Here is a 22,494-nt window from a genome sequence, read left to right on the forward strand (position 1 = left end):
AACCCCGCCCCTCCCCGCCCCGCGGGGAGAGCGCGGCGTGGAGCGTCTCGCGAGATCGTGGTGCGCGGGGCTCCTCCTCTTCTTCCGCGGCGGGCGGTGTCTGGCGGCGGGGCGGGGCGGCCCGCGCCCGGGCGGCTGAGGGCCGAGCGGCGGGGCTGGGGCCGGGCATGGGGGGCGAGTGAGGCCGGGGCAGCCGCCGCCGCGGCCGGGGAGGTGTGAGGGGAGAGGCGCTCCCCCCGCCAGCGCTGGGGGAGCCGTTGGGCGTAAGTGGCCGCGCGGGGGTCTCGCGGCCTCAGGGGTGGGCGGAGCGGGGGGGGCTTCGGCCGCTTCTCCCACCCCCGCGGGCGCCGGGCGCGGAGGCCGGAGCTGGGCGCCGCCCTCGCCGCGGAGCCGGCGGCAGAGGAAGGAGCGGGCGGAGGGACATGGAGGTCGCCCGGTCGCAGGCGCCCGCGCCCGACCCAATCTAGGGCGGCCCGCGGGCTTCATCCCTCCTCCGAGCGAGCCCGCGGCCGGGCCCGGGCGCGGCGCGGAGCGGGCCCGGGACTTCTGCACCAGAGGAGGAGCCGGCCCAGGTACGAGACGCTTCGCTTCCCCCTGCCCCCCGCCCGCGGGTGGGCGAGGACCGACCTCGCCGCCGCCGAACCTCGCCGCTCGCCTGCGGCCGGCCTGTCTGCTCGGGAGGCGCCGGCGCGGCCTCCCCGGCCCCTCGGGCTCTCTGCCAGGCTAAAGATAGGATGCGGGCCCTCGGGCCGGCCCCCGGGGGGGGTGCAGGGTGCCCCGGCAGCTGCGGCCGCTGCTGAGGGCGGCTGCGAAATCTGTCCGCCACCCCTTCCCCGCCCCGGGCGGCCCGATTTGTGTAAATCCTCGTTGCTTTTGTTTTAACTCTTTTTAAAATGAGCTCGTATGTATTTTGGGGAGTTGTGTGTTCCGTAATTCAGCAGGATTTGCGTGGACAGAGTAGATTTTTGTACTAGAAGCGCTGTGGAAACATCTAGAAGCTTAATCGGTTTGAGGAGTGTTTGGCCTTACATTAGTAACTTATGGAGCACTAGTCTGAGATTAATTTCGGTATGTATTTTGGGTCTCCGAGTTGTGAAGTCCACCCGAACACAAGGATCTGATGTTATGGTCGCTTCGAAAGTTTTCCTGGCAGTGATGCAATAGGTGAGGGAAACTCAGTCTGTCGGTGTGAAAGAGGAAGACACACCACGCTTCAATGCAGAGTTCTTAGGCTTCGTCTTTGGGAAGAATACAAGGAGTACTTCTATGAATATTGCTGGATAAGAAACTTTTGTATTATAATTTCAGACTTAGTATGGCTGTCAGTGGGAGATCAAAGTATAGATGCAAATATTAATTTAAAAATAAAGATGTACCTAGCAAAGCAAAGGCTGAAAATTTACTTGAAAGTCTGATATTTATGCTACTTAAAGGTTTGCATAGCCTAATCCTAAATTATTTTTTCTCTGACGTTGCTTATTTTAGGAAATAAGTTTAAAATAGAAGCAGTTTCTGTCATTTTTTTTTCATAGAAGTTTCTATTAATTAGAAAAGTGGGGAGGGTAATACTGTGCATCATTGTTACTGCCTTTTCAACAGCATACTTCCATATTTTCTATATTTTTTTCCTTCTGAGAAAAAATAGTTTCTTCTGGTTAGAAATCTGGTATACTACATGTATAGTCCAGTAAGAGTTGTAGAGAATACTTGTGTCCATGTAAATAGATACTTAAAATGGGAATTTTTGTAGGTTGTTTAAAAGCTTAACAGTTTTGAAGGAGCTAATATATGCAATATGTAATCTGAATAATGTGAGAGGTAACATCTTTAAAACTTGCATATCCTAGGAAGATAAATTTATGCTATATAAATTGCACAGTAATCTTGTGATGTGTTTTTTTCCCATGTGTAATTTCTTTCTGATTTTAATGTCTTGTTTCTTTTAGGAAGAAAATGAAAATATTTTCTGAGTCTCATAAAACTGTTTTTGTTGTGGATCACTGCCCATATATGGCAGAATCCTGCAGACAACACGTTGAATTCGATATGTTAGTAAAGAATAGGACCCAAGGAATTATACCTCTTGCACCCATATCAAAATCGCTATGGACCTGTTCAGTGGAATCCTCCATGGAGTACTGTAGAATAATGTATGATATTTTCCCTTTCAAGAAACTGGTAAGTTCTTCTAGCCGTACTGCATATGATACTTGATAGCATAAGGGATGTTTCCCATTTTAATGAAGTTTTTTAATATCATTAGCTGCTGGCTAGATTAAAAGGTCAGATACAATTTATTATATAAAAATTTCTTTGTGCTATTGATATACTTTATAGCTATTTTAAATTGGTTTGAGTAGTATATGAATCCCATTACGTACTTATTTTGGGGACCTTTAACTCAGTGCAAAACATGGAGAGGTGCTTTAAGGTAATTCAGAGATCAATTATTGTCTTCTGCTGAGTTCCAAGTTTATAAAACTTGAGTGAGGTATTGCTTCAAATAGAATTTTGTTTCTAAGTGCGCTTGGTAGTGCCTCATAAGGTTCTTGGTCTCAACTTTTATGGAATTCTGGGCTTTAGGAAAAGGTAGGGCTGCCCTTAACCTACTAGTTTGAAAAAGTGAAAGAGCTTCCTGGCACACAGCTCTTTGTTTAGAAAAATAAATACCTGGTGGGTTCTGTAACATTGTATCATAAATTAAATAATTAATCCTTGTTTTATTAGGTCTTTCCTCATTATTGAGTAAGCCACTGTGCAATGTCCTAAAGGTTAGCTACCCTTAAAAAAAAAAAGCAGTTAAACAATCTTGTGACAGTGATACTGGTACAAACTAGTGATGGAATACTGGCTGTGTCAGAGCAGCTGAAGCAGAGGCTGGGCATTAACAAAAACCTCCGGTAGTTCAGTGATTTGATTTTTCAGGGATTTGATGCCTGTCAGCTGCACTGCCTTGATGGATTGCATGTCCTGGTTTCCAGACAACAGATGTTTAAATTAAACTCTAGTTTAGAGCATTTGATACACAGTTAAGTCCCATTATGGGATTACATCAAGTGTATACTTAATGGATTTGAATCAGTTGGTTGAAATTGAGCTTGTGTGGTATGGGAAACGGATTGAGATGGAAGGTGTGCTTCCTTTTGACTTTTTTGTCATCTTTAGGACATATTTTACTCAGTTTATTAAATCTTGTTAGATATTTACCCCTGTGATCTACTGTATCAGTCTTTGGAGAATGATTTGCAATATTGCAGTATTAGAATTCACTTTGTTATTGTAGGTATTTTACTGAAAATATTACCTAATTATTAAAATACTTCATAATATCATGCAATGCTAATCTGGTGTAGAGATTGATTTAGTGACTTAAAAATACGGTTTTAAGTTAAGCATAATGTTGCTGAAGGGGTAACTGAATATAGGAGGAGTGGGTGCTTTTTGTGGTTTTATTGTCTTATTTTTAGTTTGGCTTGTCACTGCATGTATCTCCAGAGTATCAGAAGAAAGAGGTGTAATTCATGTTTGGGTTTGAGGAAGTAGCCTTGTAATGGCTGTTACCTGTATGATTGGCTTTTACCTTACATGTGCTTTTCTGATCCTTCTAGGTGAATTTTATTGTGAGTGATTCTGGGGCTCATGTCTTGAATTCTTGGACTCAAGAAGATCAGAATTTGCAGGAGGTAATTGTTCTTTTGTTTTGTAAGTCTAGTTTAGTTGTGGAATAAATAGCAGGTTCTTGCTATGTTCAATATGAAATAATTTTGGTTAATTAAAATGTTGGTGGATCTGGTCTGAAGTTACTGCATAACAGAGTTTTTAGTAGCCTGTGAGGCTGGACTGTTCTATAGGCAGTTTTTACATAATTTAAAAAGAATCCAGGAGCTTTGAATATAGTTACATATTAAAATAAATGTTATGAAGAGAGTACCAATGTATTTCTTCTGTAATTTGGTGATACTTCTTGAATCTTAAATTGTTTTTTTTTTTTTTTGTTTTTTTTTTTTTTGTTTTTTTTTTTTTACATTTGCATGTTAGGCAAATAGACCATGTTAAAAAGAAATTGTGAATATTCTCCTTGATCTCATTTTGTTTCATTCTGAATGGGCTTATCCACTGAAAAACTTACTTTGGGGAGGAACCGAACTTCCAAGTTCTCAAAAAAATAAGAGCAGATGGCACCTGATAACATTAGAATTTCTTTGAGGTATTGGATATAACTTATTATAGCTAGTTATTTTTCTGTAATAAATGAGAATATTATATTTTTAAGGCTTAGTAACAAGAAGTGAATTGCAAAGGGTAATTTAGGGCCAAATGTTTTCCAGAAGGCTGGCAACATATAATGGTCTCTTAATTGTTCTGGTTTGGTTTTCTCCCAACAATATTAATTTTCATGTAAAATAAGTTAGAATGATGACTTTCATCTTAACTGATTATTTTAACAAATGGCTGGAAAGTAACTTTGAATAAATAATTTTTTTTCTTTTTAACTAGCTGATGGCAGCATTAGCAGCTGTTGGGCCACCTAATCCTCGGGCAGATCCGGAGTGCTGCAGCATACTTCATGGTCTGGTTGCAGCAGTTGAAGCACTCTGCAAAATAACTGAGTACCAGCATGAGGCTCGAACCATGCTCATGGAGAATGCAGAACGTGTTGGAAACAGAGGAAGAATAATCTGTATTACTAATGCGAAAAGGTATGTACGATAATGTGCTTCTACCATTTAAAGAAAAGCTATTTCCTATATTTTTAGAATTCTTTCTTTGATTGTCATGAATTACTGCCCTAAGTAGCTTTTTTGTGTTCTTCGATCATTTCTTGCTCTATTAAAGGTTTTATTTATGGAGGTCTGTTACAGTAACAAACCAGAAATTTCACACTTGAAATAGAGTATTTAGTGGCATGTTTCTTTTGAACAGGAGGATTGATTATCCTGCATTTAAAAAATACAATTTTTTTTTCTAGTGACAGTCATGTTCGGATGCTTGAGGATTGTGTTCAGGAAACCATTCATGAGCATAACAAGCTTGCAGCCAATTCAGATCAGTGAGTATACTTTTTACAAAGATAGTTTCTCTTATCCAGTGCATGCCTGTTACATCTTCTATGAAATATAGATGTATTTTTGTCACTTAACTTATTCTAATGAACTGCTTGAATGAACACCCATGTAAAATGAACTGCTGAATCATGATATTGTTGACTTAGAGCTGTTGAGTAATCATAAGCTTTTCAGTATCACCTTTTATCCTCATAGGACAGTACATCTTGCTCTAAAATGAGACCTGTAACTGTGCCTTGTTATATGCAGTATATTTATAATCAGTAATGCATCTGATGCATTTTTTCTTGATAACACTGAAGTAATTTTACATTAATTTTTCAACTAAAATAGCTAGCTCCTTTGAAACTAGTTTTTAATTTCTGAATTGTGTTGCCTGACCCTTCCCTTGAGATAAAGGAATCTATTGAAATGAGAAGTAATCTTTTGACCATATATTTTGTCTAATTAAACAATGAATTGTTAGGCCCAGGGACTGTGTATTGCCTTGTAAAGTGTGTAGTATGTTGAGATCCTATTCTTGGTTGCCCCTTAAGCACATAAAGAACAGAAGCAGGAATCTACTATATTTACCTGCTGCAATTGCAGTTTCCTGTATGTATAAAGAATACTGTCCTAGGGAATTGGGTTCGAAGTCTGCCGTAAAGACAGAAAAGTGGTCTCATTCCTCCAGGTAGAGATGTGGAACAATGTCTTGATCTCTCCACATTTCCAGCTGCATTTGGAGATAAGTGGATATTTGAATAGTTGTTTTCATGTTCACTGGCATCACCTGTGTGCACATTTGGAGACACAAGTCCTTTGCAGTGTCAATTTTCAGTTGAATGAAGCTGAACAGGTTACACCAGTTAAGGACCTGTTCCATTGATAGGTCCAAAAAGAGACACAGTGCTACAGCATCTGAAGAGCTGGAAATGTTACACCTTTTTTTATTCTGATAAAAAAATTGTGTGCTTTTTGAAACTCATGGATGTAACAGCTTCTACGGAATGCTTTCAGAAACAGTATGCTGTAATGCATCATTATGGTTCTTTGTTCTGGAAATTAGATGAATATTGGGAAAATTAATCTAATTTTTAGGAGATAGTCTGCCACACTGTAGGCTAAATAGAATGCTTTTATTTTTAAGTCTAATGCAGATTCAGAAATGTGAATTGGTTTTAATCCACACCTACCCAGTTGGTGAAGAAAGCCTTGTTTCAGATCGTCCTAAAAAAGAGGTAAGGAGCTTAAAATGAGAAAATTTATCCAAGGATTAGGAACCATGTCTAACTCAAAATAGACAGTGCACATTAAGTTCTCAACAATAACATTTTGAGCTTCTGGTCTCCAGTAAGGTGTAGGAAAAAGCACAGGTGATAATTCTTTGAAAAGTTACCATCTAAAGTGTATGCTTTGTTTTCTTGTTTTGCATTCTTTGTGCATACATGGTATCCTCTTTTTCCATTTCTCCACTTAAATTTCTTGTATTAATTCATGGTTCATTTTGCTGTGAAGCCCGTTAATGCCACAGAATGATAGTCTTGGGTTTGTTTTTTTGGGGAAGGAGGTGCAGTTAGGAGCCTGGTGGAAAACCATCAACTACTTGGTATGTTGAATAGATAAGTTGAGTAACTTTCCTGCTACTCAAGTGTAAGGTGCCAGCTAGCACAAGCCTTGTTCTCCCAAATATCTGTTCTTGAATGTTACTTATGGTTTAGCACTGTGATCCATGTTATCTAGACTAACACATTAGCATTTCTAGCCTTTCAGTTTTGAATAGTTTTCTCATGAAATTAAAATGAGCTTTTGTGTGTAAATTTTGTTGTTAGCAAGCAGAATGCCTCTTTAATGAAAAGTATTGGAAAGCATACCTGCTTCCAAGTGAAAGGGTAATACATTGTAGGAATGTAAAATATGCTTGAAGTTCATCAAATCCTTGAAATACCCCAGAGGTACTTTTAAAGATTATTTTACAAAAGGTGAAAGGTTGCATATAAAAAATTTTTCTCTGTATCAACATCTCAGTTGTTCAGTAACAAAAGCATGTGTGCTCTGTGAACTTCTATGGTTAGTGGTGGTTGTTTGAAACCAAGTACATACAAAAACGTTTGTAATTATTCTGATCTTAAGTCTGCTCTGCTCAGTATTTCAGTGTGCTGTCTGCAAGAAAAGACACAAAAAAGTCTTATTCTTAAATGTGAAAGACCTATTGTCCTGCATGTTATGTAATAAATAAAAAAAAAGGACTGTAATAGCTACCTTCCTGAGATTCTTTTCTACAAAACTCTTGTAGTTGTGCTAAAAAAATGAAGTGTGAATGGAAGAGAATAAATTGGCTACTACTATCCTAAGACAGTCATCTTTGTCACTATTTTTTTTCTTTGGTTGGTTGTTTTTGGTATGTGGCTTTTTTTTAGAGCCTAAAACCAGTGCCCTTGGTGGCTAGGGAAAAATCAAATACATCCTATGGCTTGTGTTTCCCTTGTGTATATATGATGCACTTACAGGTAGGTATATAAAAATTCTGTTCCTGTTATCAAGTGAAAGAGCAAAAAACTAGGCCCAGAGCTGCTGTTAAGAGGATTTCTTCCCCATGTTGTGATACTAATTCTTCCTATTAACAGATAATCACTCAAGTTTTTTAGCACACTTCTAAGTTACTGACAGTTTGTAGCAACTGAAACTATAACAACTGGCATAACCTGCAAGATTCTGAACGAGAAATAATTTTTGATTCTTTCTTCTTAATTTCCTATGGTTTGGGCTTTTGGGTGGTAATTTTTCCCTCTAGTCAAACTTAGCAGTATAAATGTTTTTATTTTAGAGTTTCAAAATAATAACTGTTACATGATACTAGCACCTAATCCATTAATACTATTATGCTCTCTGTCAATTTATTTTAGCTTTCACCTGTTCTAACTAGTGAAGTGCACAGTGTCCGTGCGGGACGGCATCTGGCTACAAAACTGAATGTTTTAGTACAACAGCACTTTGATCTGGCTTCAACCACAATAACTAACATTCCTATGAAGGTAATACTGTGTCTGTAGCTTTGTGTTAACTAGCTGCATCATTTCTAAATTTGTTCGAAAACTTCTAATATTTATTTTAATTGAACTTTTACATTGTTTTTCTCTCCATATCATATTTTCTGTTTTGTTTTTTTTTTTTTATTAGCCCACATTCAATGTCTGTGACCAGGTTAGTAAAAATAAAGAAGGGGGAAAAAGTAAAGAAGGATCACAGAACAAACTGTTGTATTGCTGAATCTCAGTTTTTGATGTAGCAATACAAATGTTATTTCAGTGCTGTTTGTATTATTTTATATAAATACAAGCTTATTTACCTCAGATTACTTTGTCTGTGATTCTTTTGTGTTTTTCTAGTTGTGTTTAGATATTCTTGACCCTTGTGCATTATAGTGGCATAGTGAGTCTCTTTTCCTCTGTTTCATTATCATGCCCACCCAACATAAAGGTGTTTGTAACTAGTAGCTGATTTTTAACTAAAGGTTTTCCAGTTTGAAGATTCATAAACAAGAAACAGGGGGACAAGGGATAATATCTAGTTAAGAAAGATATTAAATGAAACATGTTCTGTTCAAAGTTCTGTATGTCCCTATCTTTAATATTTTTTTTATTGCTACTGGGAGGGAAATCAGTGCAATGAAGAATTTCAAGTATTAAGTTTACAGTAATTTTCTGATCAGGCAGCAAGAGAATTGAAACAGAAGTGTCAGTATTCAAACAAACAAAAAGGGCAGGCACAGATAATCATTCGTGATTTAAAATTCATCAAGTTTTAATACTGTCAATCATTACTTTCATCTTTGAAAACTAGCAGTATTGTATGGATTTTATAAGTTAAAACATGAAATTAAGAATTACTTTCACAGCTTTAATGAAACTTTGACATGGGTCATGGCATAAATGTGACATAAGTTTGCAAATACCTTGTCTGTAACTTTCTGACCTGTGTGCTGCTGGTATGCCTCTCCCTTCTGCCTTTGTCCTTATAGTAATAGACTCTGTTGGGTTCTCTGTGGTTTTTTCTTCTTTTTTTTTTTTTAAACTTGGAGTAAGTTACCAAGGTTACTGTTCTGGTTTTGCTAGTCCTCTGCAGCTGTTTAAAGATGCAGTATCCTCTTACAAACATCTATTTTTTAAAATTATAAACTTGCAGCTGTAAATAAACCTCTTAAATACCTTTGGTGCAAGGAAATGATAATAGATTCGAAGTGTGGCTTTTGGTTTGGATTCTTGAGATTTTTATTTATGAAGAGCAACTACCAATCTGTTCTGCAGTGACCATTTGTTGCTACTCAGTAAGTTGTAACTGCTGGTGGTATTCAGTATGTCATAGAATTCCTTAACTTCAATTATTATTTAAATAAAAGTAGTTAAGCCCATTTTTTACTTATGTTTTACACTATGCATGCTATCATGACATTTGTATAAAGAGGAAACCATAGGGTTTTGAAAAAGGAAAAGAGGAAAAGCAGATGGCTGCATCTTTAAACAGGTCAGAGTGCAAACAGTTTCCTCAACATTGCAATCCTGTTGTTGTCTGCACTTTGGAGACTTTTTGTTTTCTTCTGGAGTGAAAGGTAAATGTAGAATCATTTATGAAGACAGTAACTTCTAGATAAAATAATTACATGTATTCTTTCTACCTTTCTCTTTCAAAGGAGGAACAACATGCTAACACATCAGCCAACTATGATGTGGAGCTGCTTCATCACAAAGAGGCACATGTTGACTTTTTAAAGAGTGGTAAGTAGAAATAGTCCTCCAAAAGTGGCTTTTGATCAGCCTGTTGGAAATATTCACAAATAAAGATTGCAGGCTTCAAATTGATGTAAATTTCAGGCATCATTAATGTATTTTCAGTTATTCCTTACAACCCAAGAATTTGATTTGTAATGTTGGCATTGGAGTTTTACTCATTACTGGCATATTTTAATATAGTAATAAGGATATAACAATGAAAAAACAGGTCAAATTCATCAGACAAGGTTTCACATATGTTGAGGATATTTGTGTGAGATTTGAGGGACATGTCAACTTCTTACTGAGGTATAAAAAGTAGATGAGACACCAAATGTGCAGTTATTTTACAAAAGAAAGTACCTCTTGTGGGTATTAATGGAAAAGTCCTTGCACAATTGAAATTTTAATCTGTCTCTTAAGTAATAATAGTTGACATCAATTACATTACATAGGCCTGTTTATGACAGTATTTGCTTAGGAAAAGGCAATAGTTGTTTGGCTTTTGAGCTTTCTTGTTGTACTTGAAATAACTAGTGTCCTTTTTGTAAGTTTGGAGTTGTTATCTGGTATTCCTCTGAGGTGAATTTTTAATAACTCAACTGAGTTTGGAAAAACACAACATTAAGCCTTATGCAAAACCCTTCTGTTCAAGAAACAGTGCTAGATGTAAAGTTTTGTCAGGCTAAAAATTTGGTATTAGAATTAAAAGCAAAGCTAAGCAGTGAGAAAACCCTCAGCCTGTGCCAGTGTGTTACGGAATACTTAGACTGTATGCCTTTTCAGTGCTGGAGTCTCACTTGAAGCTTTTAAAGGCCTGTATGTGCTTTGTTTTCTCTTACTACATTGATTGTAACTTCTGGTATATGATTCAGTACCATTAGAAGCTTAGTCTGATTTACTATGTAGAATATGTGCATTTATATATAGGCTGTAGATATTTGTTTCACTATCCAAAACTATATTACGTGGTTTTAAAGCATATTAGAAAATTGATCATGGTTTAACTTCCAGTTAGTGAATAATTTAACGAATGAGTTATGTCAGTCATTTAACAAAGAGTGAGTATTTCTTTTCTGAGGTTTGAAATCGTGTGGTCCATAAGTAGCTTTAGGAAGATTGTGCCTTCTTTAGGTCTTAAGGGGACATACCATTACTTTGAGGAAAAGGAGGTAACTCCTCATTATCATCTACAAGTACTGTGCTTCATGTTTTAGTAGAGAGTATGATTAAAGATTGGGAATAAGAATAGGATGTTACAGTAATGAATTCACTCACCTTAAACTTTTGTTACCATGTTGAAAGCATAAAACCTTGTCGTAAGGGCTCAGAAATAGTTTTGTAATATTTATTAGCTCAAGCAATAAAGCTGCTAGTAAAAGCCAAAAGCAAATTCTGACTGCAATATTCCTCTTCTGATTTCTTTCCATTGGAACTCAGAGATGAAAGTCAGTTCTTAGATCCTGTAAATATTGGTTTCTTTTTGTTGTAAATAAATCCTTGAGCTGTAATAGCTCTAATGCTAGGAAGGTAGATATTCAGTTACATTCATCTTATTTCTGTGAAATGCTGCTGGGCAATTTTTAGATTAAGTGAATATGGCCTTTAGATATTCTGAGACACTTTCTCAAATGATTCCAGTTATTTTAACTGAAAACAAACAAACAACTTTTTCAAGTTACCTGCATGATTAGTAAGCACATCAAATGGATCTTTTGTGAGTAAATGTCTTTGATATGAAATAAAACTTCTTACATGAAAGGTTAGACGCAACTCTGACATACTGCATATAATGTTGCACGTTGATGTATGTGTCTCGTTCCTTCCAATTGTTGCGAATTTGAGCACACTAAGTTTGACTGTGCTATTGCAATTCTGAAACCTCATGCAAAACTCAGTTTATTCTTTCCTGGGATAATGTGAGTTAAAGATCATGGGGAATTGCAAAACTCAGTGGTAGAAACATAGTTTAATATATTAAGGACTACTGATACTGTCTAAGGCTTTCAGGTCTTTTTTGCCAGACCAGTTATCAGTGAGACATTGTATGAAAGTATTTTCATGATAAAACATCTGCGGCCAGTAAAACATGTTGAGAGATGGTCAGATTAAAACTGACATAGAAAAGATACTGGATGATGAGAAAAAATTCCTCTTTCTCTAAAAAGCCCAACTTGTCAAATGTGCTTTTAGAACAGTTTCGGGTTTGACTTTGGGATATAATACATACAAGAAATGATCAACTCTAACTTCTGTTAAGGGATCTGATTTGTGTGGAAAAACTTAAAAAAAAAGATTTTATCTTAAAACCCCAGGAAGAAAAAATGCCTGTTATAGATAAAACATATCTAACTTTCTAAATGTTAAAACAAACCTATGGAACATACTCTAGGGCTGCAGTATTTTGTTTGCTCAATTGATTTTTAAAATAAATGCAATGGCTTCTGTTTTTAAAAAGTTATTTTTTCAACTGTCACTGCTAATAACTTTTTTTGCTGAAGATCGATATAACTTTTTAAAATTAGATTACATTTTATAAATCATGCTATACATCATGTTGTAAATATTTTGTACTTTAGAAGTTTACAGCTTTTTGCTGTAATAAAATACAGTTGATCACGCTTTGTCTAATTTTGTATTGCAGGTGATAATCATCTAGGTGGCAATAGCAGAGAAGGCACATTTAAAGAAACTGTAACATTAAAATGGTGTACTCCTCGAACAAATAGTGTGGGTAGGTAACATGGTATTTTACAAAACTGATACTCCTAACTTGTGTTGGACACTTCTCTCCATACACTGATAAGAATCTGAAAAGGACATAATTTGCTTCTTGTTAATGCTGGCATTACCTTTTGCTCTATAAGCCTTACTGCTGACTGCACCCTGCTTTACTCATGGTCATATGATGCTCTCCTGATGTTGGCTAATCAGTGGTGGTTTATGTAAGAGGTGAGAAGGGTAGTAATGTTTTTGTTGGTGGCTTTTTCAATCTTCTCAAGTATCATGGAGTTGTTCCTTGACTACACTGTTAAGTGATGATTTGCCCTCCCCCAGGGCCAGTTATACCCTGCCGGTTCCACAGTGGTGCTTTCCTAACATGGCAGCTCTGAGAAATTGAGTCTTTCTCAGTTTTAATTCTTGTTTCAGGGGGAAATCAAAGTATTATTTTTAGTTGTAATCTTTAAAGTGCTAAGTAAAAAGCTTTGTAAGGAAATTAAATTTATGCAATGATACTATCAGTAGACTAGTGCTTCTATATTAATTTTCAAATCTCAGTAAGGGTAAGATCTCTACACAAATCTGAGTAAAGGAGAGAAAAACAGGGAAGATTTAGGGTAACACAGGAACTACCTGGCCATTCAGCTCATGTACCCTGTAGGCTATCAGCAAGGTGTGGTGACTCGTTGAGCCAACAGGTCAAAACTATAGATAAGAGAAATACAGAAAAGGCTGTGACTCTACAGTGAAATAATTCAGGAGATGAAGAACTGGAGGTCCTGCTGGAAATAGGGCTTCAAAATATATTAAGTTCTTGGAATTGTGGGTACTGGAAAGATTGTGAGGAGTTGGTGAAAGGAGCAGACTTTTAAATTGAGACAGGCCTTAGTTCTGCTGATTGTGGAATAGCTGCCACCTCTTTATTTTGTGGGATGTTTTTTCTGTGTGTGGGACTACTCTCTCAACTTTTCTACTCATTTATTTTTCAGAATTACACTATTGCACTGGAGCATACAGAATTTCACCAGTAGATGTAAATAGCAGACCTTCTTCATGCCTTACTAACTTTCTCCTTAATGGTAAATTTGAGTCCTTGGCTAATTATTTAATATTTTAATTTTTAATATTGTGAATATAGCACTTACCACATTTTGGTTTGTATAGCAGCAAATGCCCGTATACTGTAAAAATGTCAAGTTTATTTTAATATGTCATATAAATAAGAGAAGGTTGTTAAATGTACTCAAAGGTAAATGGAATGTGTTTTGAAACTTGAAGATGGGAGGAAAAATGTGAAGGACCAAGTATTGAGTTCTGGTAGTTCTTTTCTGGATCCAAATGTAGAATACTTTTCACTTTATGCTATTTAGTAGGGAACACTGCTTTCAGTGCCCTTGATCACAATGCTTACTCTGAGTATTTCAAAATATTAGCAATCAATACCTGATTTTTAGCAGATGCCGGGCAGCTTATAGAAAACTTCAGTGGGTTATGACCAACTAAGTTATGTTGGTCAACTGATGCAGACATACCCCTGTGTACTGGGATTGATCAGAAAGCAGGTTAGAACTACTTGTCTTGCTTATCTGCAAGATCTTGCCCATGGCCATGAACAATTTTGCTGTAAGAGGTTGCCATTTAAATACATGTTTAAAAGGTAAGCCAAAGCTATGTCTTCAAAACAAGTATTATGTAGTTAGTGTTAATTATATGTGGGGTTTTTAACAGTTTGCAAACAAAATTACATTACAAACATGCTTTTAATGGGATGATTTCTTCAGTTAAGTCATTTGATTGTCTAAATAAATGTGAAGTGGGTTTATTAAATACTATGTATTTTCTCTAAAGATTCTGTGCTGAAAAAGTACTTTGAGTAATAAAAATGGTTAGAACCAAAATTAGTAGCATATTTCAGATAACTTTCTTCTGATCTTCTATTTTTGCTTCCTCATAAGAAACAACTTATTTGGAGAATGAACCCTTTGAGTGTGTATTACTAGAAATAAGGCAAAGGCAGTTTTATTTCTCTGAAAAATGGTGTCCATTTTAAGCTTTAACAAATAGTATCAATCAATACCTTTATACTCAAGGAGGTTATTTTCGTTACTTTATATAAGTTGCTTTTAATGAGAGAGTTTCTCCAGTAGGGCCAAATAAGTTTAGTATACAACATAATCTGTAATAATTAAAAATAGCAAACTGCCCTTACACAATACACCATTTTAATATTTTAAATATTTATTTTTCCTGAGAATAATGTCCTACAGAGATAGTGATTGGTTGGTCCAGGAGAGGGGCTTTTTGATCTTTGTGTAAAATTTAAGAGCATATGACACTGTTCTGTGTAAACGTATGGAGTATCTACTCAAAGGAGATAGCTGTTTCTTGTTCAGCTAGGTGAAGACACAACTTTTAATGGATTCAGAGTCTTTCTGGGTAGGTAAAAACCTGTATTGTGCATATGTATTTTTTTAATTTAAAATTGCAGCATGCAGTAACTAATGAAACCGATCTCATTTCCAAAAGGTCGTTCTGTTCTGTTGGAACAGCCACGTAAATCTGGCTCTAAAGTAATTAGTCACATGCTCAGCAGCCATGGAGGAGAAATTTTTCTGCATGTATTAAGCAGCTCACGATCAATTCTAGAAGATCCCCCATCAATTAGCGAAGGGTGTGGTGGAAGAGTCACTGACTACCGGATTACAGTAAGATTATTTTCTTTTTCTTAAATTGTTGCTTATCTCAGATGACAAGAGATGTAGTGCAATAGATGTGTAAAGGCAATGTTGATATGTTCTCTGGAGACCTGGAGTGGATTGCAAGGTCGAACTATTTTTCTTTGTGTTACTGATACATACTTAGTACAAAGTAGTACACCTGCTTGTTTTGCCTGCTTCCTACAATCCTTTCCATGTCAAGGAAGTGTTTGCCTCTTGAAGCGCTATGAGTATTTGAAGTTTGTTCTGATTCTAGAATAACATTTTTCTTGGCGAGTTTTTTCTGTGGACTGGATACACACAAGGCTATATCCTGCTTGTCAGAAGGATAGATTGCACATGAATGGTTTGTACAATAAATAAGGAAGATTGTCAGCTTTGAACCCTGGATATGGAGCAGACAATCAGCTGGCATTAATTTTTTTTTTCTTTTTTCAACATATCCTTTGTATATGTTGTAAACAAACAGACGTGGCATCCAGAAGAATATAATAAAACCCTTACCATACATGAAATACTGTTGCAGATCCAGAAAGGCCTCTGCATCAAAAACCTTACATCAGTTTTTAACCCATATTTTTATACAACTGTCTTTGTGTTCACGCTGAATAATGTACATGTGAAAGCTTGAAACAGGGCTCTGGTTATTACAGTCAAATTTAATAGTGGGAATGGTACCTGGTTAGTGACTATGCTGTTTTGCCCGTTCAGTGAAAGTTACTTTGTTAGAGAAATGCCTAATTGTATCTTGTTTGGTTATCATTAGGATTTTGGTGAATTTATGAGGGAAAACCGATTAACTCCTTTTCTAGAGCCCAGATATAAGATCGATGGAAGTCTTGAAATTCCGTTGGAACGTGCAAAAGATCAGTTAGAGAAACATACTCGTTACTGGCCTATGATTATTTCTCAGACTACCATCTTCAACATGCAAGCTGTAGGTACCATGGGGTTTGTAACCTTTTATTCTGTTCGAGATTAAGTTTTACCTTGCTACTTAGTGAAATACTAACTCTTTTATGATAAAGCACTTGCCACAAAATCAGTTTCATTTCAGCTTTGTTTTCACTTAAGTATTCTGTCACTGGAATGTCATCTAAGTAGGGTGGAATATTTGAACCTGCCAGCTGCAGTGCTGCTGGGTAAAGAAAGTGTGCATCTGCTTATAACTGCTTCGTTATTGCTATAGTGAGGATAAGAAAGAGTGTTTTTATGTGTTTTTCCATAGTTCCATTGCCTTTGATTTCTTTCTTTCTTCCTGTTTCTCTCCTACAACACACAGATATTCTTGTTGTTGACTTTTGTTTTGTCTTACAGGTAGTGCCATTAGCCAGTGTGATTGTAAAAGAAGCAATGACTGATGAGGATGTTCTGAATTGTCAAAAAACAATATACAATTTGGTAGACATGGAGAGGAAAAATGATCCGCTGCCAATTTCAACAGTTGGTACCAGAGGAAAGGGTCCAAAAAGGTTACATGCATATCTCTTTTTGTTGATGCTGGAGTTATTCCAGAAATATTCTATTGATATTGTTTTCATACCAAATTTTTTAAATTTGGCCAAAGGTAATATGTAGTAAACTAAACGTTGCATGTATGCAAAACAGATGCTGTGAATATTTTACCTGCATCATTTAGGTGCTATCTCAGTACCAATATTACTGTATGTTAGGAAAAGAAGCCACTCATCATTTTACTACCCAAGAATTGAAAGTATGTTAAAAAAAAATATATAAAAGCAAAGATAGACATCAAGAAAGGTAAGAGATTGACACAAGCTAGGAAAGTAGAATAATTTCAAACTAATAAAAAGGATAACTTAAGTATATTAAATGAACAATGCTTTAAAGTTGGGTTATATTAGAATAGTGAAATTCTTTTGAAACAATTACTTAAAATACGGGCTACTCTTTTAAAGCAAACATAGAATATCCTGGTATGTCAGTCATTGTGATACGTGCATTGTATTTCCAAGAATTGGCGGAAAAGAAATTTAGCTACAGGTTTGCCCATGTGACTGGAAGTTATTTACAGTAGCATGGTACAATTATTTCTATTTTTTTTTTCAATCCAAAGAATTAAATGGTAAATAATTTGCATGTCAGTACATAAGTGGCCCTCAATATATCCTGATGTTGCATAGTTAGCAAACACCTGAGAGGATTCAGAAGTGCCTGTTGGCAGTAAGATCTTGTAGAAGTTAAGAATTTGATTTCAGTGGACATAGCCTATTTCAACTTAAACTTAACTCTTTGTTAACTGGGAAATGTTACATGAAATGTGGTTTCAAGGATGGAGTAATCCCGGGTGGATAGACCTCCAGTACAAGAGGACAGAGAATCTGTTCAAAGTTACTTCTGGGTTTGGGGTTCTTTTGTTTCTTAAAGTCTGTTTTTAACCTTAGTTTATTCAGTGGTTTAATGATCTATGTAATCCTATGGGTGATATCTTTTTTCTGGCCTTGCTTAGAGATGAACAGTACCGGATTATGTGGAATGAGTTGGAGACACTTGTACGAGCACACATAAACAACTCTGATAAACACCAACGAGTCTTAGAATGTTTGATGGCTTGCAGAAGCAAACCCCCAGAAGAAGAGGAGCGCAAGAAACGAGGTAGAAAAAGAGAAGACAAAGAAGATAAGTCAGAGAAGTTGGGCAAAGACTATGAATCGGATAAGCCGTGGCAAGAATCTGAAAGGTAAATTTTCTGAAGTGAAATAAAACTGTAGCATTGGTTTTGTCTTGCCCTACTTCAAAGGGGATAGGAATTGTGGTGAAACAGTTGCAGGTTTCAATTTGATTCATTCATGCCTGTAACATTGCCTTACATCCAGTGAGTGTGGATCCCAAGGCTTTTGGGATCAGTCACCATTACTAAGCTTGGGAAGGTATCTTGTTGCAGTGCCTGCTTATCAGACTTTTCAAAGTAACATATTTTACAGGCAGTATGTTTCTTGGACAAGTTGTTGACCACTTAGCAGGGCTTTGCAGCTTGAAGTTGCTGCTGTTGGATTTTGTCATAACTGGACCACCTATTAGACATTAAACTGCTTTATAGAAATATAAAGCATGACTGAAAACTGGGATAGGCAGTCATTTTCTCCTGATCTGTAGATAGTTTAGTGTTCAGGTAGACAAACGATCCAGATTGATTGAGCTCTTCTCTTTAGTTGAACGTCAGGACTGATTGTGTGTATACCTACTGTCTATAATTCATGTTGTTGTGACTTGTCTAAGTGGTAAGCATCTGTCAGTCTCTCTTCCGTCTTTCAAACTACTGCTCTAAAGAGATCAAAACCCCCTCGTGGTAGTAAGCTTAATTTGCATGTTTTGTGCATGCTGTGATCATTTAGGATAGGAGGACCTTTTCTTACGTACGTTACTGTCACCGTGCTGATGACTTTTTACACCTCTGATCAAATCCATTCCTATAATTGCTTTTACTTTCACATGTGTAACAAAAATGGGGACTGAGATAAAAGGGATTTGGTACAGAATAGGTCTGAATTCATGTAGGAAAGATAATAAGAAATTTTGTGATATTTGTTATATTCATTGTTACTTTCCTTCAAAATTCAGAATGATCAACTCTAGTTAGCAGTATTTATACTGTATTTAAGTGAAATACTATTTTAAGATCCTTCCCTTAAGGCTTTATCCAGAAAATTATTTGGCTATTCTTCCATATTGTTTTTCACCCTTTCCAAGGGGTCAAAAGAAATTTTCTCATATGGGTTGTGTATAACTTTGAGGAGTACAGAATGGTATCGAGAATCATATGTGCTGCTAACATATTTTGTTTTACTTTTTTGCTTTCCTGTCAAAAAGGTTAAAAGGTCTTTTGGATCGTGAAAAAGAAGAACTAGCAGAAGCTGAAGTTATCAAAGATTCCCCTGATTCTCCTGAGCCACCCAACAAAAAGCCTCTTATTACAATGGATGAAATGCCCACAGTTGAAAAGGCAAAAGGTAAACCAGAACAATTGCAACAGATTATTTCTTTTACAGATACAAGTTGTTGTATCAGTCCATATTTTCTAAAATAATGAGATGAATCTTCTTGGAGTTAAAGCTAAGTCACTGAGGATACTTTTTAATCAAACAGTCATTGTTGAGGAATTCTTGATAAATGTTAACCTCAACAGGTTTATGTAAAAAGAGAGATACCAATATACTGTGTGGGTCTGCTGATAGGCACTTGGATTAACAGGGGTTGGATAAATCATTTAAGGCCAGGTATCAGAAATCAGTCTCCTGTTGACTAAAATATACACATGCCTAAGCAGTGTATTTGTTGGAATGAGTAGTTGTCACTGACTTACCTTCTTCGGTGTGAGCTGTTTTCTGTCACAAGGGCTGAGCTGATGTCTTTGCTTTAAACACAGAATCTGAACAATCTCACATGAAGCAACTACTCAGCTGTTACCACTTCGCATACTTTGTATTTAGCCTCTACTATAAGATTATTTAATATTAGCGCTTTTAATATGTTGTGTTACCACAGTCTGTAATTTCTTCTAAGCCTTAAAATTATGTTTAAGAATTCAGAAATTAAATCACTTAAACTCTTTACTTGCAATTTTAGGGCCAATGTCCTTGCTGTCTTTATGGAGCAACAGGATTAATACTGCCAACTCTAGGAAACACCAGGAATTTATTGGTCGTTTGAATTCTGTCAACAATAAAGCTGAGCTATATCAACATCTGAAAGAAGAAAATGGGTTTGTATCAGTAAATGTATCACTACAAAGATGTTATTCCTCCACTTTGCATATCGATTACTTCAGTTACAGCATTAAAAAGACTCCTTACTCTTTTAGGATTAAAATATATAAATACATTCCTTTGTCTCTCAGTATTGATGGAGAACTAGAGTAGTTTGCTTTTCAGTTGTCTGCATCTGTGCTGAGCAAAGCTGAAAGCTGATAAATGGTCTTCCCTGTGCTTTAGTGATTGCCCTTGCAGCAAAACTCTTAAACTTCAGGGGGTTAAACGGTAGCTAAATTGAGATTTCTAGTGCCAGTCTGTTGCTTGCTTTAGCTTCCAGAGGAATGGCTAATATAAAAATATTGCTGAGTGGTTGAATCTTATGCTGTGCTGTAATGAAATTGATAGTAGACCATGTTCCACTAAAAAATAGTGAAACACCAAACCCCCTCTTAAGTAAATAAGGTGGTGGTAGTCAATAATCAGTGTAAGAAGGATGAAAATGAAGACCTTGAAACAAACTGCTGAAGTTCAAGTTTTAGATATAGATTCTCCGTGGTCGCATGAATATGGGCTTTTGTCTTCTGGTGAGGTTGATAATGGATAGCTTCTTGCAGTTGTTTCTGAAAAGTTGCTTTGCAGAAACCTTTCCTTTATGTAGTGGTTGCTGCTTAAAGAAGTATTAAGAGGAGATAAGATTGTGTATGTTGAGGGCAGGGAGAGACAGGATGGTTAGTGAAGTAAAAAATATTTGTCTGTTTTTTTTCTTAATATGTTTATTGTATTTCCAATAACAAGTCTTAACAACTGTTGTCTTGCATTTCAGAATGGAAACGACAGAAAATGGAAAAGCAGGCCGGCAGTGATGATTAACTTGTTTCTTTGGACAAAACTTGGCCAAATTGCAAAAATATTTAATGCTGGAATTGATATTGGTACCATTTCAGTATGATTGTATAGCTCTGTTTTGGTTTTTACATTTTTCTATTTTATTTTTGCTATGAAATGTGAAATCCACATATCACATTAAATGAATAGTGTGCAAATAGGAGCTGTCCTGAAGTATTTTACAGTTAATTTTTTAGGATGAAAAAAACTTGTACTGATGTGAACTAAATCAAGTAATCAGAAATGTTAGTCAGATTTAAAGTCCTTTCCCATAAGTATTGTTTAATATTTGAAGATCAGTTATGACTGCTTAAAAAAAATTTTCAAGTAATTGATAATTAACTGCTAATATTGCTAATTTCGGTTCATGAATACTTTTATTTATATGAAACTTCCTCAGGAGTCCAGAATTATGGAAAAGACAGTACACTGAGTACCTAGTCACTGAGCTGAGAAAATGCTGGTATCTGTTTTCAACTAAGGGGTGGGGGGAGTGAGTGGTTTTACATATAGAATTGTGGGTTTAAGGACTTTTAATAATTGACTAGAAATGAAAGCAAAGCCTTTCACGTTGTTGTGCTGAAGTTAAGTCTTTGTAAGCAAAAGTAAAATAAACTTTTTGCTAATCATTAAATTATTTTTTTGATTAAATATACCGTCTAACACATCTGCGGTTTTAGGTCTGAGCTCTTTGAAAGCCATGGGGAGACTTACTCTGAATAGTAATGGATGTGAAATGACAAAGGAGATGATCTGTCTTCAGTTTGAGTAGAGCCTCTTAATGGAGCCTCTTAATAGAATTCTCAAATCGGAAAACTTTCTCACCCAGTGTTTGTGATCAAATGCTTTGTAAGACTTTAGGTTGGCTTCCAAGTGGGTCAATTTGAGTGGGCTAAGGAAAGATGAATAGCTAAGCTCTCCAATTATATCAGCTTTCCTCTGATTGCATCCATTGCCTTGTTTGAGCTTGTATAAGTCAACTGAAGGTCTCAGATTTGCTACGTTGTAGTTCAAGTTGACTTAAGATGCATCTTTGTCAGCTTTTCTAAAATTAAATTATATTAATATTTCTTCACCAGAAACTTTAAATACCCTAGTTCATGATAACGAGATCGGAACACAAATATGCAAGTATTCTTTGCTTATGTTAGTAGCTGAGTCCTTTCTTCAGCTGTGTTGTTACAAGTGTGTAGTTTTAAGGTGATTATTTAGCCACTGTGATGCAGATGTAGTTTCTGTTAAATGACTTTAGAACCATTTCTAGAGTGATTAAAGAGTACTTGCATGATAATATTTTTTATCATATTCTAAAACTTACGGAGCTTTAATAGAAGCAATGTGTAATTTTTGGAAATTCTAAAGTCTGAAGACTTATTTTCACTAATTAATTGAAAATAGTATGTTCTGCATCATCACATCTCTTGATATCCTATCTGAGATGTTGTTACGGAGAAAACTACGATGTAATTATTGTTTCTTGGGAGTTTCTGGTTTTTTTCTTTTAAATGAGATTGTATTGTGTATCAGTCTGGGTATTTCTCTTGTTTACTAAAGCAGCTTTGATGTCCAGAACCTAGAAAGCATGTAAATGTCACCTTCCTGCAATTTGTTGCTAGTCTAGAGAAGAATAATGGAAAAGTTTAGA

At 36.4% G+C, this 22,494-nt stretch overlaps 1 protein-coding gene across 2 annotated transcripts; it reads left to right on the forward strand.

Moving 5' to 3' along the window:
* The first annotated feature begins 160 nt into the window (after positions 1-160).
* Positions 161-21,483, forward strand: INTS13 (integrator complex subunit 13). 2 transcript variants are annotated; one of them, XM_042795459.1, is made up of 18 exons: positions 161-572; positions 1,947-2,178; positions 3,609-3,683; positions 4,498-4,700; positions 4,970-5,050; positions 6,196-6,286; positions 7,952-8,080; positions 8,226-8,249; positions 9,736-9,820; positions 12,459-12,548; positions 13,525-13,614; positions 15,062-15,240; positions 16,019-16,189; positions 16,570-16,724; positions 17,723-17,953; positions 19,084-19,223; positions 19,840-19,975; positions 20,788-21,483. In XM_042795459.1, exons 2-18 carry the CDS (start codon positions 1,954-1,956, stop codon positions 20,825-20,827), a joined length of 2,145 nt encoding a protein of 714 aa, XP_042651393.1. In that variant the 5' UTR covers positions 161-572; positions 1,947-1,953; the 3' UTR covers positions 20,828-21,483. The 2 variants fall into 2 exon arrangements, with proteins under 2 accessions (XP_042651393.1, XP_042651394.1); XM_042795460.1 differs by lacking the exon at positions 8,226-8,249 and having other exon boundaries at positions 163-572.
* Positions 21,484-22,494: the final 1,011 nt, after the last annotated feature.

This window comes from Tyto alba, unplaced genomic scaffold (assembly GCF_018691265.1).
Source record: "Tyto alba isolate M040663 unplaced genomic scaffold, T.alba_DEE_v4.0 Super-Scaffold_21, whole genome shotgun sequence".
Taxonomy (NCBI): domain Eukaryota; kingdom Metazoa; phylum Chordata; class Aves; order Strigiformes; family Tytonidae; genus Tyto; species Tyto alba.

Excerpts from the sequence above, each read along its gene's own strand:
- INTS13 (XM_042795459.1), top strand. The coding sequence starts at position 1,954 with ATGAAAATATTTTCTGAGTCTCATAAAACTGTTTTTGTTGTGGATCAC. Across the intron at positions 6,287-7,951 it reads CAGATCGTCCTAAAAAAGAG|CTTTCACCTGTTCTAACTAG; the intron begins GTAAGGAGCTTA and ends AATTTATTTTAG. Across the intron at positions 9,821-12,458 it reads TGTTGACTTTTTAAAGAGTG|GTGATAATCATCTAGGTGGC; the intron begins GTAAGTAGAAAT and ends TTTGTATTGCAG.